Here is a 16,458-nt window from a genome sequence, read left to right as displayed (position 1 = left end):
TTACGCATGACTCATGGTGAAGTTTTCGCAGCGATCGGTACATTGGGCTGTCTGCTTTGGCATCGAAAATTTTCCCTTCGCGTTTTTTGAGGTGTTTGACCACAGGTCAGGTGTCAATATTACCACCTTATGACTCACACCCATACATTAAATTGATTGATGAAAGTTTCAAGGCTATCAGATGAGCCGTTTCGGAGAACAAACGCAATTGCTTCAAATGTCAGTTTTTTAGATCCTCCCCCCCCCCCCCCAGTGACTCCAAAACAGCAGACAAGCTTCTGGTGGCCTTGGAGGCACTTGGCGATAGCTGGATTTCGCTGCTGGGGGCGTGGGCGCTATGCGTTGGAACGCTGCGGGCGGGACAACGAACTTTGTGCAACACAATTAAATCCAGCGCTTTTGCGCCCGTTCAAGATGCCAAACCTGAAGTGTTGCGTCTGCGGAGGTTACCGGAAGAGGCATAATCATTTGACTGTATTCGCGTAAGTACCTTGCTGATCGCTCAAATGCATCGTTACCTACCTTCGTTTTTTACCTTTGCTTACCGTTTCCTTTGTGGATTTCACATTTTATTATATCCAGTAGGTTTGTGACGTAGAACGCTCCGTGGTGGTAATGGTAATATTACTTCTGTTGTACAACTGAGTCACAAGCGATGTCCACCCATGCACAGCATATCAACTACCGATGTTCCCCAATCCCCATCAGTTCTGGGGACAAAATTGTTTTTGGTAGAAATAATGGAGCCGGTTAGCCATGTCCCCACCTCAGCCTCCTACCTCCCAATTCTGTTTGTGAAACCACGCTCTGGCCTGATGATGTAACCACCTACCACCCAGCCAGAGATGTTGGTCTGTATTTCCCCATATGTATGTTCCTAGTCATGTGTTCACCATGGTCCAGCCTGCCAAAAATTCATCCACTTGCTCATTCACCTGTACAGTGTGGATATGTTGAATACTGAACATCTCACAGAGCTTTATGCGCTGAGTACCAACCTATATCATGCTCTGAATTCTGAACATTAAATTGCAGTGTGAATGTGCTGAAATTGGTACTGTGATGTTGCTGATATGCTCTACATGTGAACAAATAATGTGTACAAAACATGCATACAAATTATGTAACATAGTTTTGAGTATGCACACTCACATATCTTAGTAACCAAAGGCCCAATGCTGGGTGTTGCAGTCTCCCTAGGCTGTGCAGGGTTGACCCCCACTGCTAACACTAAGCCATAGCCAACAGGTGAACAAAAAATGGTGACACATCTGAAAGAAGTACCTTTGAATGCTTTTTGACATCAAATCATCCATTTAGAGATATTCCAGGCATATGTTTCACCTCTGAGGTTTTTAGATTGATGGCAATTGCATATTCATCTTTACAGCACCACAAAGTGGTGCTGGAATTTGGTTGTGGAACTAGAAGAATAGAAGGAAAACTCTCTTCTTTCTATCTTGTGGTGACTGTTGGTCTGCCTAGAGGACAACCTTAAAGTTGTAAAAAATTTGCACCCAGTGTAGTTTTTGAATTGCTCAAATTAGTTTTGCAAGACATTAAGAAACATTATTTTACAGTTGGCATTGTTGCGCGCTCGGCGCCTGCCTCCTGGCGTTACTTGCAGTGGCCAACGCCGTTCGGTTTTGCAAAAAGTGTGACACAAGCCATCCCTATCCTTGCTCCCCTAGATTGCGGGCGTGTCACTGGGGTTTGATGACGCACTCAGCTCTTCGGCTATTTGGCGCCGCCAGTCTCTCACCCTGGCGGAAAGAGCAGGCACCATGGGGAACCCATATTCAATCCAATCCCGTATCTGTAGTTAACGAGACATATCTGTAGTTAACGAGATGTGCTTGGTTTACGCAGGCGCGTTAACCACTACAATAGCGGCACCCGGCGCGCAGGCTCAAACCTTTGGGTGGTATTTTTTTCACTAGTCGATCCTGCAAAACGATCAACGTTCTCAGGGAAACATCAGATGGCCTTGTGCATTTTGAACTTATTTCGGTCCTCTCCATTCAACACCAATGAGACCCCTTATTTATATCAGTGAAGGGGCCCTCGTAAGTACTAAGGAACACACTGTTCCCGGTCAAAGGCTGCAAGGCCGTTCTGTCCAACCGCGGTGTGTTTTCTGGCCGCCATTCTGGCGACACGGGGCGGTATCCCCAGGCCAATCCGGAGGCCCTGAGAGACACATCATATCTTATTGGTCCGCTTCCTGGCGCGGGAGGCCTTCCGACCCGCACAGTTGATCCCGGATCAAGGCATGGACTGTCATTAACGCGACGACGTGCCTGCTCGCCGCGGGTGGTCAAATAATTGGCACATGGACTCCAGTTGGGCTCAACGGGCCCATACTGGAATGGGGCTGGGGCGCCCATCGTTTAGTACTTGGGGTCCTGACCGGACAAGGACTCTTCTAGTTCCTCAATGTAAGCGCTCTTCACAAGTTCTTATGTTTCCTTCCATTGTCAGAGGGCTCTCACCAACGCAAGAGACTCTCTGCCACTTGGACTCCCGTCCCCGTTCCTGTTGTGCAAATCTTCCCCTGGCCGAATCGAGGCCCTGTGTTGGTACAGGGTGCCCTGTTAGTCACTGCGTGCCCCTGAACGATACAGAAGTTCGACCAATGTGAATCGTGTACCCGGCCATATCCCTGCTTGGAAAATGGGTCCCAGAGCTCAGAAAAACACGGAACCTACTGTTCGTTGTCCGTGATTTCTCGTCGAAGTAGAGGAACGCCCTGTCTCATTGGTCCCTATCGGTGCAAGAGGTTATCTCACGGACATTTAAGATCACGGGCCATGGGTGGGGATCCTTAATGTGACCTACAGCCAACCCTTCGGACCACTCAGCCGCCCCATCGGGACCTTGATCGTTGGTCTCGAAAGACCCGTCGGCCCCTCTTCGGGCCCCTCAAACACCGCTCCGACCCGGGGCCACTTGTCACTACAGGACCCCTGTTCGACACTGTGGCACGCAACCGACACAGGAACCCCTCATTGTGCCAGGGACCCCGAACATTTCAAATCGCGGACACCGGCTCCGTTTCTGCTTGGGCAGTGTGTCTCAGCGGCTCAAACGGACATGGAACCGACTGTTCGGTGTTCGTAGCCTGTGACCGACTCATACACCCGCATTGTCTCAGGGGTCCCTCAAATGTCGCAAAAGGACCTCTGACTGACATTTCAGGTCATTTCCTACGGACCGCGATTATTTATGCGATCTACGACCAGTCCTTCGGGTCGTTATGTCCCCCAACCGGGCCTTTGATCGTCGGTTTCGGTGGACCACTCGGGTCCCCTCGGACTCCTCGCGCTTCCTCGAACGTTGCCTCTGACCTACTTGGGGCCCCTTGACAACACGTGGCCCCTGCTGGCGCTGTGTAGGGCGGAGTAAGGCAAATCGCTGGCTCCGACTTTGCCCCTGCTTAGAAAATGGGTCCTCAGACCCATGCTCCCTCGGGGTCGACTGTGCGTTACTGGTGGAGGTTACTACTTTACTGACCGAAATAAAGGCCCTTATCGATTCATTGGACCGCTGATCAGCGCGCAGGGCCCTCTGGCTGGCGTTGGAGTGCCCTGCCCTGCGGGCCGGGGTCCATGAATGAGACCTCCCGCTAGCTTTTCGAGCCCTCAGTCGCAGGTTCCGAGGGGCCCGAAGGGCCCCTCGGAACCTAAGGGTGGGGCACGTGCCCCTGTGTTCCCCATGCGTGTGCTACTGTGCTCAGTTTGAGGACTACATCAGACATGCTAACATATGTTGAACAAATCTGGCAAAATGGGTATTGCCGTTAGGCTGGCCCCCGATGAGTCGCTGCTCAGCACGATTATGGTGGCTGATTTTGCAGGCAGTCATTAGCATTTCACATCACTCAGTTGCAATAATGCATGTTCAGCATGCCGTATGATCAGAACGGACGCCCATGGCATCTGTCATTTCAGGTTCCCCGTTCAGGAAGCCCGCCAGCAGCAATGGTTACAAGCGTGTAATCTCCTGGAAGTAGGGGCAGATAGTGGAGTATGCGAGGCACACTTTGCGCCCAGTGCATTTTCAAACTCTGCAGCACAAAGAAAGAGGTTACAGGCAATGGCAGTTCCATCTTTGCAGGTTTGTGCACGATATGATTGTTTTCTCGATACATGTGTCAAATTCAACGTTCTTACGTCACAATATTAGAACGGCTTCTAGTCAGCTATGACGTTACAACATGCGCAGGACATTCATGCATTATAAGCATTGTGCCAGGTAGCAAAATCTCCTCTAGTTAGCATAGTCCCAAATACTTGGTGAGGTGCTGAATCCTGTACCATATGCCCTACTGGCTATAGTGTAGCATAGGTAGAGAATGATGTGCTTGGCATATGCAACATGTTTGCAAAAGTGTTGGTGATTCATGTAAGCTATGGTCCTGTCATCTCTTTGTTTTGAGCATTCACATCCACATGTAAGACAAATGTTACTATGTTCTTACATTTGGATCACATGCACTATTACTGTCTCATAGGCTGTATGTTTATTGCAGGACAGTTCTGTTTTTCATGTGGACTGAAATGCTTTCAGCTCAGGGGAGGTGTACCAGCCACCTCAGTCTTCCGTACCTCAAGTCCTGCCCGGCGATCTGAAGCTAGGTCTGCATGATGGATTTCAGGGGATGGATTTTGTAACTTTAAGGCGCTACGTTGCAGCTGAACTGCTTTGAGCAGTTAAGTTAAAACCAGTGCTCTAATTTCCCGGAAATATTAGCGACATCAGATTTAAACCAGTGTTACTACTTTTGCTGAACATTGGTGGCCCTACTGTAGCAGATGCCAGTTCCAATAGACACGTATATGTTGCCAAAAGACTGCACTTCTCATGCAGTGGGCGCTCTGGTTGCAGTAGGATGACACAAGCAACCTGACATGCATGACAAACTTGCAACATTGCATGTTTATAAGAAGTCTTGCGGAGGCAATGTTGTACAAGACACAGTGCAGCTCTTGTTGCAACCACTTGTAGCATAGCATTCTAGAGCCTGGGGAACTGGGAACCTTGAGCCTGCCACCATACTTGAAGTAACTAGCCATAGGCATATCTCCACAGCCAGGGCCTGCTACACTTCCTACAGCACACCATGCTATGTTCCAGACGATCAGCAACAAACAGGAAGCTGCTGGTGCCAACCCACACATACATGGTCCTCCGCCGGGCGATGCAGAAGGCTGGCCTGCTGACAGTGGGCAACACTATCCTGCACCTTGCTGAGCGGTAACTATTCCTTTGTGCAGGTTGCAGAATGTCGTTTTAAGCATGCAACATTACGCTGACATAATCATGCAGCTCGCACATAGCTACAGCAGCGCTGGTTGTGCACGTTACACTTGTCTATGATTGTCTGTAGTTGTTTTCTATGGTGCTTTGGCTTACTTGGAAAAGGCGAGCAGCCACGTGAATGTCGACGTTGTGACATCTGAAAGATCTATGCAGTGTGATGTGAGAGAACCAAAACGTGCAGTACCGTACTGGGATGTGTGAGAGTAGTCTGCAGAAATTCAGTTTACGTGATGTTAGTGGGGATTCTCGGCATAAAGATGTCATGTGTGAGTTGGATGCTATATTTGACACAGGTACCTAGCTGGTGATGGCGATGGTGGTCGGAGTGGTGAAGGCGGCGGCGGTGCGGCTGGAGGTGGCGACGGCGATGCCGGTGACTGTGCGGACGTTGCTTGGCATAGTAGACTACGAGCGCTTCTTTCGCCGGTGTGAGTAGTCGTCGCTTCTGGCGAACAGGATTGTTTTGCTCTGAAAAAGTTGCTGGTATGATATCTGGCACCATTTCACGACTTTTTTTTCCATGCCAGTGTCAGTGCTGCATAATTGCAATGAGTGGCCATAAGCGGGTCACCAAGGCTCAACAACATTTTTTTGCGGATTGCGGCGGGCTTTTGCGTGTAATGCACATCTCCACAAGCTGCATTGTTGTGAGCGATGTCTACATCATCATTCGTCCTTTTTCCCCCAGAACCTCACGAGCTACCAAGGAGCCAGCCAATGTTGAAGGGACTCGTAGCGCTCTTGCACCCGGTGGCAGCCAGGGCCCGGCCTGGGCCCTCGGCCGAGGCGCCACACTCGACGCAGCTATGGGACATGAGCAAATGTATGATGACGAGGTTGCTACTGAGCTGACGCTATGTCGTTTCATGGCAGTTAGGCACGTGAATTCACCCTTCAGCCGCCAATTTATAATTTTGTGGCAGGATGTAGTGCTTTTCCGCACTATTGTGCTGTTGATGGAAGGATGTTGAAACGTCCCATGCGTTGGCGCGACGAAACTGCTGCTCCAGCATTCATAAAGATATTGATAATCATGTTATTCTACTATGGTACTGCATCAGTGGTGTTCCCGTTGTGTTCCTGCTTGCGTGGCTTTAGTGCATACGTCTCTAAGTCTCACCTGTGCTACAAGTCAATTAGGCTTGATTCCTGGAGGTGCTCTTGTGTTAGCCCTGTCATATTGTTTTCAGTGATGTCGAGATGGGTACTGGGGAGGAAGGAGACCCCAGCCTCGGGGCGACGGCGGGAGAAGAGAGCCATTGGGGCACCCGCAGCGCTTTCGTCTCCGAGCCCCAGCTGCGCGAGCTGGCCGGGGCCGCCGCGGTGCTCTGCATCCGGTGCGGCGCTAGATGCGGTGTGAATGTGACTCGGGTCACCGTATCGTTCACGATCACATGGGTGAGTCCCAGTTGGAGATGTGGTCGAGAATGCATTTGAAAGTCATCCGTACAAAACAACTTCGAATTGGCTGTTGTTCTTTTCGTGGTGCGTTCCAGCCAACCAAAACATGCAATGGTATGTGGAATGGTCGTTGGTTTTACATGGTGTAGTTTGTAACATTGTTTTGGGTTATTACCACTGCTTTTTGACTGCTTAGCCATGAGCTTTTGAAAATACTGTCCATTGGTTAAAACAGTCGCAATAGCTTTATTCCTCGTAGAAAAACCTGAGAATGGAGAGATAATGTGTTATCTATCTGTATGTTTATCTATCTGTCTGTCATCTATCTATCTATCTATCTATCTATCTATCTACATATATATATATATATATATATATATATATATATATATATATATATATATATATATATATATATATATATATATATATATATATACGTATATATGTCTATCTGTCTATCTATTATATATATATATATATATATATATATATATATATATATATATATATATATATATATATATATGTATATATCGAGAGCACATCTATCTCTCCATTCTGATTTTTCTACGAGGAAAATGGCTATTACTACTGTCGTAGGTATATGCATTATGTGCCTCGCACATGCACTGAATAGCTTATGTGATACTGTCCATTACTGTTCTAAAGTACTATAGTATAAGCCATAGCGTGATCGGTGTCATGAGTATTTGTCGCCAAGGGGCTGTTACGCTTTCATTGCCCGTAACGCACCGTCACACCGCCACCCGTGCAATGATGTTCAGTAGTTTCAGGGTCGGCTACTCTCTTAGCTTTGGTAATGTCTTTTTTAGGAATGCAAGGCATGTGACACTGTGACCAAGAAGTGGATGTCAACGCCAAAAGACGGCCACACAATGGTCATAGACACCCTGCTTTCTGCGGCAGTCGTGCTCAGTGGCAGCCATCTGGAAGAGCTGAACAAGATGTTGTCCTTCGCAAACATAGGGCAGCTCAGTGAGACGGCATACAGCCGTACCACACACAGGGTTGTAGCACCAGTGATTGAGGAGGCGTTCAACAAGACCATGGCTGAAAACCGAGAGGCGGCCATGGCTGCTTCCCCTGATGGCCTTGTCATTGCTGGTAAGTTCCCATCACTGGGTCATCCAGTCCAATGTATGAAGTTATGTCCCGGGTGCGTGGTGGTGGTGCACCTCGTCTACTACACCGTTACCACGGTTTTTTCAATGCAGCTTCCTGTCCAGCTTGCCTCGTTCCAGCCCGGCTCAACGTGCCTCAGCCCAGCCCGGCTCAGCCTAGTCCGGCTGACCTCGCCTCAGTCCAGCCCAGCTCACCTCGCATCAGTCCAGCCCAGCTCACCTCGCATCAGTCCAGCCCAGCTCACCTCGCATCAGTCCAGCCCAGCTCACCTCGCCTCAGCCCGGCCCAGTTCAGCCTAGTCCGGCTGACCTCGCCTCAGTCCAGCCCAGCTCACCCCGCCTCAGTCCAGCCCAGCTCACCTCGCATCAGTCCAGCCCAGCTCACCTCGCATCAGTCCAGCCCAGCTCACCTCGCCTCAGCCCGGCCCAGTTCAGCCTAGTCCGGCTGACCTCGCCTCAGTCCAGCCCAGCTCACCCCGCCTCAGTCCAGCCCAGCTCACATCGCCTCAGTCCAGCCCAGCTCACATCACCTCAGTCCAGCCCAGCTCACCTCACCTCAGTCCAACCCAGCTCACATTGCCTCAGTCCAGCCCGGCTGACCTCGCATCAGTCCAGCCCAGCTCACCCCGCCTCAGTCCAGCCCGGCTGACCTCGCATCAGTCCAGCCCAGCTCACATCGCCTCAGTCCAGCCCAGCTCACCCCGCCTCAGTCCAGCCCGGCTGACCTCGCCCCAGTCCAGCCCAGCTGACCTCGCCTCAGTCCAGCCCGGCTGACCTCGCCTCAGTCCAGCGCAGCTCACCTCGCCTCAGCCCAGCCCAGCTCACCTCGCCTCAGTCCAGCCCAGCTCACCTCGCCTCAGTCCAGCCCGGCTCGACTCGCCTCAGTCCGGGAGGGTACGGCGCGGTTCTGCTCTTGTCCACGTCACCCGACGTTTGCTCTATTTGCCGCACATGTTCTTAGTGTAGCAGCTGCCCAGTGCTGGGAACCGACGAACGGTCGCCGTGCGCAGGCTCGATCCGCGGTAAGGCGTACAGGATCTCAAACTGCCCAGTCCGCGCGGTATGGTGTCTGACGCGTTACTTTTCAAATTTGAGGCTTTATATTACGTTTCCCTGGTGTTGAAGCCCACCCTAGTGACAGCAGCTATTGCATCGAGCGTGCATTGGTAGACAAATGAATCAGCTGCTTAGTTATCATACTGTCTGTCTCAGGTGACTGTCAAAATGACAGCCCCAGCTCCTCGGCATCATATGGGTGCTGCACCATCATGGACCACACAACTGGCCATATCATAGCTCAGGTATGGCGTTCAGCACGCGCGCATGTGGTTCTCCGGGAGTGCCTGACGTATGAGAGGTGAGAGCTTGTCGGCGAGGTTTTGCTTCCGCACGTTTGGAACTGCAATCGAGTTCGTGCGCTGATGCATTTGGCATACCCTGCACATTATGGCGCGTTACAGCAGTCATAACATCTGGCTGCCACGGCAGCGTACAGTTTGGTCCACGTAATGCCTTTTGTGGTCCTTTTGGGTATTGCGTGACCATTCATAGTTGACCGCAGGCAAAACCCAGATCATGATTGACATCCTGTAATGTCAGTTGTGCTGCGAAAGTTGAACTATTTCCGAACGTGTCTGCACACAGAACATCGTATGCAGTGAGGAGGTCGGCTTCGCGAGCCCGAAGCTGGAGGTGGAAGGCCTCTCGCGCTGTCTTAGCGACCTCCAAGAACTTCCCATCAAAGAGTTCATATCTGATCAACACCTGGGTGTGAGGAAGGCTGTCAGTAAGTGAACCACGAAGGCGATGGTTGTGCTCATCGTAGGCAGACTTTCGGGGTGCTGGGAAGTGTGTCACTGTGTTGTGTTTTCCCGCTCCTTGGCCCTTTTCTCCATCGGCGATTTGTGTTGCACAAAATGTTGTCTGGTCATAATGCTAGCCGCATGGTTATGATATGTGTCTTTCTGAGCGTTCAACTTTCGGCTAAACGCATCTCATATGACGGGTTCTGAGACGTCTGCATCTGCGCGTTGAGGTTTCCACGTGCGCGGTCACTGCCATGACACTACATACCCCCACCCCCAACCCCGATCAAACTGTCCCTCACCGAGAAACGTGTCACGTATCGGGACGCTGATATCACCGAAGCATCACTGTAATCACTACCGCTGTCGCTTTAGGGCAGCACCTACCAGGCGCACAGTATTCGTGTGCCGTCTGGCACGCTGCGAAGAGCGTGGCGAAGCGCCTGCGCCAGCATGCAGCGAAGCCTAAAAACCGGGCGCTGAGACCATGGGTGCGTCACGTCAAAGATCACTTCAGGTGGTGCGCCCAAACATCGCACGGAGACGTCGACGTGTTCAAGGTGCTCTTGATAGACACAACAGCAGCACGCGTTGTCCGTGACATGATAACGTGTGCTGGTACATTAACGCTGTCTACACTCGCCCCCGCACTAGTATTCACCAACATGCATGCATGGTTGTCATATGGATGAATTGCGGTCTTCAGCATCTCTATGGTGTATGTTGATTAGAAGATGTTACGTATATGCATGGACATGTTTGTATATATATATATATATATATATATATATATATATATATATATACAGAGAGAGAGAGGAGAGGAGGAGAGAGAGAGAGAGAGAGAGAGGAGAGAGAAGAGAGAGAAGAGAGGAGAGAGAGAGATTAGAGGAGCAGAGGAGCGGTAGATAGGGAGGATAGAGGCAGCAGATAGAGAGGATCGAGAGGGAGAGGAGCGCTGATCCTAGATCGCGAGAAGAGCTGAGTAGCGCACTGCGAGCGAGATCGCATCTGCGACTGCGGCCGAGAGAGGGAGAGAGAGAGAGAGAGAATGTTACATGATTGTAGTGTTTCTGTCATGTGTATTCCTTAGCTCTCCTGGTACAGACACAATGCGTTGCAAAACCATGATCCCAATCGGCCGGGAGCACACGGACAGCTCATGCACTCCATCACATGACTGTGTTTGTTTGTATTCTGCAGAAGCGCTGGCTGATGGTCCTGAACCACGTGGTAAACATCCACGCCACACCCAGCGGCCTCAACCGCTGTCACCATGCTGACGTGCCGGAGGACGAGTCCCGCGACCGGCCGTGGCTGCGGGCGGGGTCTCCGGCGCACAACGCCCTGTGGGAGGTCGTGGCCAGCCTTCGAACGCTGAACCTCGCCGCCTTCGTGGTGACCTGCAGGTGGTGCAAAGGAGCCCGCGTCTTCCCAGGCGTGCGGCCTTTCCCCGCGCCGTCGTCGCAGGATGTGTTAAAGTCCGCTAGCCACGGCATCCAGCCAAGCTGAGGTCAACAGTTAGAGCCCGGTATCACAAAATTGGTAGTATGTGGTAGTCATGATAGAAAACATGCATCGCCGGACGAAAATTAACAGTACAGGAGCAGTCATTCTTGGGGTAACCATGCACAGTACCCAGCTGTGGTGACATAATTACTTGATTATCTACCTAGAAATGAAAACGCACTAAGTTGTCGCTGCAGTGGTGCAGCATTTAGAGCGCTCCTCATTCGTTGAGCAGTTTGTGTGTGGTGTTTGCAGGACAGTTCACGCCGCGCAGATCACTTGTATATTCGTTGAAACGTTCACCGCTGTACGATCTTGCGTTTCTTCAAGTGCATGCTCATCATTGCAGGCACACTGACAACCTGGAGATGTTTCACACGGACAGCCTGGTGTACGCTCCAAAGCTGACGTACTTCGAGTGAGTGTTAAATGGCCCTCTTACAGTGCCGCTTGCAGTTTTTGGCAAGTGCCGTGCCCGGATCTTTTGCGTCTGATTGCTGGTAACAATCACAACCTGCTACCAAAACAGGGAATATTCCATCGTGTAAATATGTACTGATGCTGTGCCCCAGTTTCCAATCTTTGCTAAGAGGCTAGAGGCATAACACTACCATTTTGGAAGTTTGTATTTCGCAATAACTGGCGAAGCGTTCACGTTGTGTCCCAGGATTTGCCACGAGTCTTACTCGCAGGCGGCTTTCCGCGCCTGTCAGTTTGCACTTTGTCAAACGCGATACACAATTTGATCACGACATATACATAATCATTTTTGTTATAGACCTTCCACGTTTGTGGCCCGGAAGCGCGCAGCTGTGCTGGAGTGGTCGTCGCATCTCGGTCGGGGTTATGCCACGGACGAGGAGGGCAACGTCAAGTGAGCCATCACCCAGCAGCGTGGTGCTTGTGTGGCGCTGTAGAGGGGAGGTCGTAAGAGCAGTGCCCCCGCCTCAAAAGCAATTCCTGTTATGTACCTGGTAGTGAATCCCAGTCATGTTTGTCCGTCCGGGCAGCTCAGTTTGTTGTGCGCCTGTCTTCCTTCGCACCCACGGGTGGGTAGGAACCAGGGACGCAACTTCTTTCAAAATGACGCAGCCGGGCTAGGGATCCAGCCCGCAAAAGTCCGTGTGCTGCCATGCTTATCGGCATTAAGCCGCACATGTTGAGTTAGTTGCAATCTGTATTTTTCTCATTTTTCTAAGTTGAGACCATGACGTAAAGTGTGCATACAAGATCGTATCGCGCCTGAGTTAACCACTGCGCGTGTAGGAAATCAGTTACGGGGTTGGATTCCCCGCGGTGCCCGCGCTTCCTGCCGGGGTGAGAGACAGGCGACGCCAATAGCCCCAGGAGCTGAGTGCGTCCTAAAGCCCTAATGATGACAACGATGAGGTCCGAGGGCGGGGCGGACTCTGCTGAATAATGTGGCACGTTCAACTTTCGCCAAAAAGGTGTCCTTTGAACTGTACTCCTATGGTCAGATGGTGTGCTCAGTGTGCACACAAGCATTATTTAGCGCTGATCCCAGGAATCCATCCGCCGAAAATGGTCGGGAGCCGGGACCACATAAAAACTGGAGGTCACTGTCTTCCATTGTTGACAAATTATGTTCGTGCATTTCACATTGTGCTTGTTATTTTATCGTACATTGCCAGGTGTGTCTTTTGTGTGAAATGTATCGTTTGCAACAGAAGGCCGCATTGATAGAATCGCATATATAAAGTGTGCATAGATGTGCATTTTTGACACTGCTTTGTTGTGCCGCTGCAGAACGTCCCGCGTCTACAGTCGTGTCTCCGACCAGTACGTCGTACGGCCGGTGAAGGTGCCGAAGACGTTCCCCCACGTGCGCCCGCTCCTGGAGGCCATCGTGAACAGGCATATGAACGTCACCGTCGCTGATCCGTTGGAGCAGTAAGATACGGCGCGCCTGCCTGTGCGCGGCGGGTCCCGACCGGCTAGCCCTGTCAAGTTAACCCTGACGGACGCTGGACGGCTCCTGTCGCGGTCAGAAGCTCCTGAGGAAGCGGCACGTAAGAGAGGTGTGCGAGAAATAGGCAACGACCTGTTGGTGTTGAATGGGAAAGTTGCCAAGTCACGTGTTTTCGCCGTCGCCACGACAGCCCGTGGATTTGCAATATCTATTGAACAACTGGTGTCACTGATCGTTCGTGCGCTTTGCTCAGTGTGTTTTGCCCATGTTCAAGCCCAACGACGATTATAAAAATGTCACTACGCTTCATGAATGGAGCCGTGTTTTTGGGCCTGGCTGGCGATACCGTGGCAATGGGATCGTACGCGGCGGCACATCCTGAGCGCTGGGACGGTAATCTGTGGTGGTCTGAAGCTGATAGTGCGGCTGCGCTCGGTCGGAGGCGATGCACTTGAATCGGTACGAGAGCCGTGCCTGATCAGTCGTGCGATAACATTTCGAAAGCAACAGCGAGTAGCGCGGTCAGATACACCCATATCTTTGGTCACGATGTAATCCCAACAGTGACGCCATCGCTACGCCTCTGTGGGGTTGCGTGAACACGTAGCATAGCTCCGTAGTACCTAGTAGCAACGTGCATTATCGGGAACTAGAAGCCATCCAACTGTTATGAGTGATCGGCGGATGGGAATGCTCCACCCGAACACCAGTTGCTGCAGTTGAAAACTGCCGAGATAGACAAAGGGTAGACAGACTGCCGTTGACGCACACCATTACGCAATGCTCCGCGCGCCTTGAAAAGTATGTATCGGGTTTATCGGACGACAGTTTGTAGTCTACCTGGTAGCAACTTTAGGCCTGGCGCCGCGCCGAGACACTTTGGACAGCCAGTGAGCGAGGCTGCCGCCACCTCCGGCATCTGCCATGACAGATCTGGTGGAGCACGCCAGGCGACGAGCCGGGCTGGAACCGTGAGCGCGTGAAGGAATATGAATGGTAAGAAGTGCGCCCGCCTGGATCAGTCATTCTTCAAAGGCGCATCCAAGGTCAAAGGACGGGGTAGGGCCGCACTGCTGCTGTCTGAAACACATTTGTTTAATGCAGGCATCATTAAAAAGTAAGCGTTCGATTCCAGCCTGGCGTGTCAAAACGTCAACCTCTGAGGCCGATTGTGGTGGTTAAAAAGCCCCAAAACAAACTGCCGAGCTCGAAGGGCGAGGTAGCGTCACAGTGCCGGTGTATGGGACTGGTGTTGATTGCTGGGATAAGGATGGATACCTGACAAATGACGCCTAATGTGTGCAAACTTGCCCCATAAAGCTGCGGTGCGGTCCTCCTGCTGACACTAAATGTGACCTTGAAGACGACCTCGATGCACGCGTTTTGAGACGCCGACACCGGCATTGATATTTGTCTCGGATGACCCCACATTTATCAAACTCTGTCCCACACAGCGTCAGCGCAACGGTACCCAGTCGTCTGACCTTGCAAATTTGCGTTATGAGTTTTTCATCGCCACAATCGACCGAAGTGTAGACGTGTTGCTAGTCCAGGCTGCAATCGCCAACTGGCTTTATCATGGTGCCAGTTTTGTACAGATTGCTTTCATACAGCGACAGTGCAGGGCCACCTCGTCCTGTGAGCTCGAATGCGATTAAGAAGAGCAGCATTGACTCACTCACTTTGGCAACTCACCCAGGTTGGAATGGAGATGTGTCTATCGCGTGACGTCCCATTTATCAGCATCTGTCCCATGCAGCGGCTGTGCGACGCTCCTCCGCTCTTTGAGTTAATTTTGTACCTTTTTAAAACCTCAAGGTACCTTAGAAATTGGTGTTTCGATAACATGCGTTGGAATTGACAACAAGCTTTTTAAACACGTCGGATTTTTGCAGATCAGCGACGCACAACCGCATCGCTGGGCTACCCTGTCCTTTGACCTTGAAGTTGACCTTGACGGCTGACTCGTGTTTTGGGAGGCCCCGGCGGAAACTGATGATTGGCTTTCAGATGACACCTTATTTTAGGACATCAGTGCTATACAGCAGTATGGGGCTACTCCGTCCTTTGACTGCGACTTTTAAGATAAGCGTTGATTCACGTGGTTTGCCAACTTCATCTGCAATTGGTACGCGTCTCTCAGATTGCGCCCCATTTTTCAGAATCAGTCACATTTAGCGGTAGTGCGACGTTTACCCGTCCTTTGGCTCTTAATAGTTTGCGTTTTGAGCTACATAACCGCCGCCATCGACCTTGAAAGAATTGTTCCACATTTGTATGCGGGTTTGAACTGTAATCGCCACCTTGAATATAATTTCGGTGCAGTTCACAGCCCTACCCTGCTCAAGGCCTAAACTCCCCCTGGCTGCTGAGCTGCACGCCCGCGAAGATGTGCGGGCTTTCGGGGTGACTGTTTCGAGGTCACCCCGACATCCATGGTACTATAATAACGTCATCCAAATCCTGATATCCTACTGGACATGCGGCAATTAAGGCCAAGAAAGACATAATTGCCGAGCTTATATTGCTTAGATTGTCATATCGTTGGCATCTGGTGTTCGTCAGTACGATCTCCAGATATAACGGTCGTCAATGGGCTCTCGGTCCATGTTGTGCAAGATACGATGGCACAATCAAACAATGACGCATTGAGGAACATATTAACAGCAGAAATTGTGTTGTATATGGTAGTCTTTTCCACTCACAGGCATACCAATAGTTGTAAGTGAGCTTATATCATCATATCAGATAATTGCTTCATTATTTTCAAAGGTGGAAGATTTCCTTTAAAGGTTGGCGTTTAAATAGCCAAGGCTGGACTCGACCATTGGTGGTTTTCTGGTGACACCTCATTTCTACACATTGGTGCAAAAGAGCGGCAGTGCGGCGCTACCCTTTCTTTTGACCTTGAAGGTTGACCTTGACTGGCATGTTTTCGGATACTCAGGCTGTAACTGATGATTGACTTTTAGATGACGTTACAATTTAATGTATCAGTTCTACACAGCGGCGGTGCGGTGCCACCCCGTTGTTGGGCCTCGAATTTGACCTTGACAGTTGACCTTGGATTTAAGCTTTGCCATCCTAGGATGTAATGTATGCGTAGCCTTCATATCCACCTTTTTTGTACCGAAACATCTTAGGTGTCCTTGTGACTTAGGAAACATTGTGTCATCGTGTGCTTGACATGACTTTCCAACCTGTGGAGGTCACGCTCCTCGAGGTGGAGTAAAGCATCCCATTTCGTAACCAGCGAGTCGCGCTTGACCTAGAGGCTCATCTTAAGCGGAATCGGGACTGGACGCTGAGTTTAAATACGAATATGGCGCTAACTTACGGAGGTCAA

General features: G+C 50.8%; 1 protein-coding gene across 6 annotated transcripts; it reads left to right on the top strand.

Annotated features, from left to right (window-relative positions):
- The first annotated feature begins 339 nt into the window (after window positions 1-339).
- On the top strand, window positions 340-13,424 carry LOC119099943 (uncharacterized). Of its 6 annotated transcripts, none has more exons than XM_037223036.1 (15): window positions 340-482; window positions 3,951-4,116; window positions 4,570-4,637; window positions 5,137-5,256; window positions 5,616-5,750; window positions 6,011-6,145; window positions 6,513-6,720; window positions 7,560-7,851; window positions 9,081-9,169; window positions 9,513-9,654; window positions 10,049-10,164; window positions 10,877-11,082; window positions 11,532-11,600; window positions 11,961-12,056; window positions 12,950-13,424. In XM_037223036.1, the coding sequence occupies exons 1-15, from the start codon at window positions 415-417 to the stop codon at window positions 13,095-13,097; spliced, it is 2,058 nt and encodes a 685-aa protein (XP_037078931.1). In that variant the 5' UTR covers window positions 340-414; the 3' UTR covers window positions 13,098-13,424. The 6 variants fall into 6 exon arrangements, with proteins under 6 accessions (XP_037078931.1, XP_037078930.1, XP_037078932.1 ...); XM_037223035.1 differs by having other exon boundaries at window positions 10,049-10,233; XM_037223037.1 differs by having other exon boundaries at window positions 4,532-4,637; window positions 10,049-10,233.
- Window positions 13,425-16,458: the final 3,034 nt, after the last annotated feature.

The sequence above is a fragment of the Pollicipes pollicipes genome, unplaced genomic scaffold (assembly GCF_011947565.3).
Source record: "Pollicipes pollicipes isolate AB1234 unplaced genomic scaffold, Ppol_2.1 Scaffold_4881;HRSCAF=5763_pilon_pilon_pilon, whole genome shotgun sequence".
Lineage (NCBI taxonomy): Eukaryota > Metazoa > Arthropoda > Thecostraca > Pollicipedomorpha > Pollicipedidae > Pollicipes > Pollicipes pollicipes.
Note: the sequence above shows the minus strand (reverse complement) of the source record. Positions and strands in the feature narration are given on the sequence as shown.

What these genes read in the sequence shown, in the direction of transcription:
- LOC119099943 (XM_037223035.1), top strand. Translation starts at nt 415, where the DNA reads ATGCCAAACCTGAAGTGTTGCGTCTGCGGAGGTTACCGGAAGAGGCAT. An exon ending in AATCATTTGACTGTATTCGC is followed by an intron (nt 483 to 3,950) that starts GTAAGTACCTTG and finishes CTGTCATTTCAG; the next exon opens with GTTCCCCGTTCAGGAAGCCC. An exon ending in TGGCAGTTCCATCTTTGCAG is followed by an intron (nt 4,117 to 4,569) that starts GTTTGTGCACGA and finishes AAATGCTTTCAG; the next exon opens with CTCAGGGGAGGTGTACCAGC.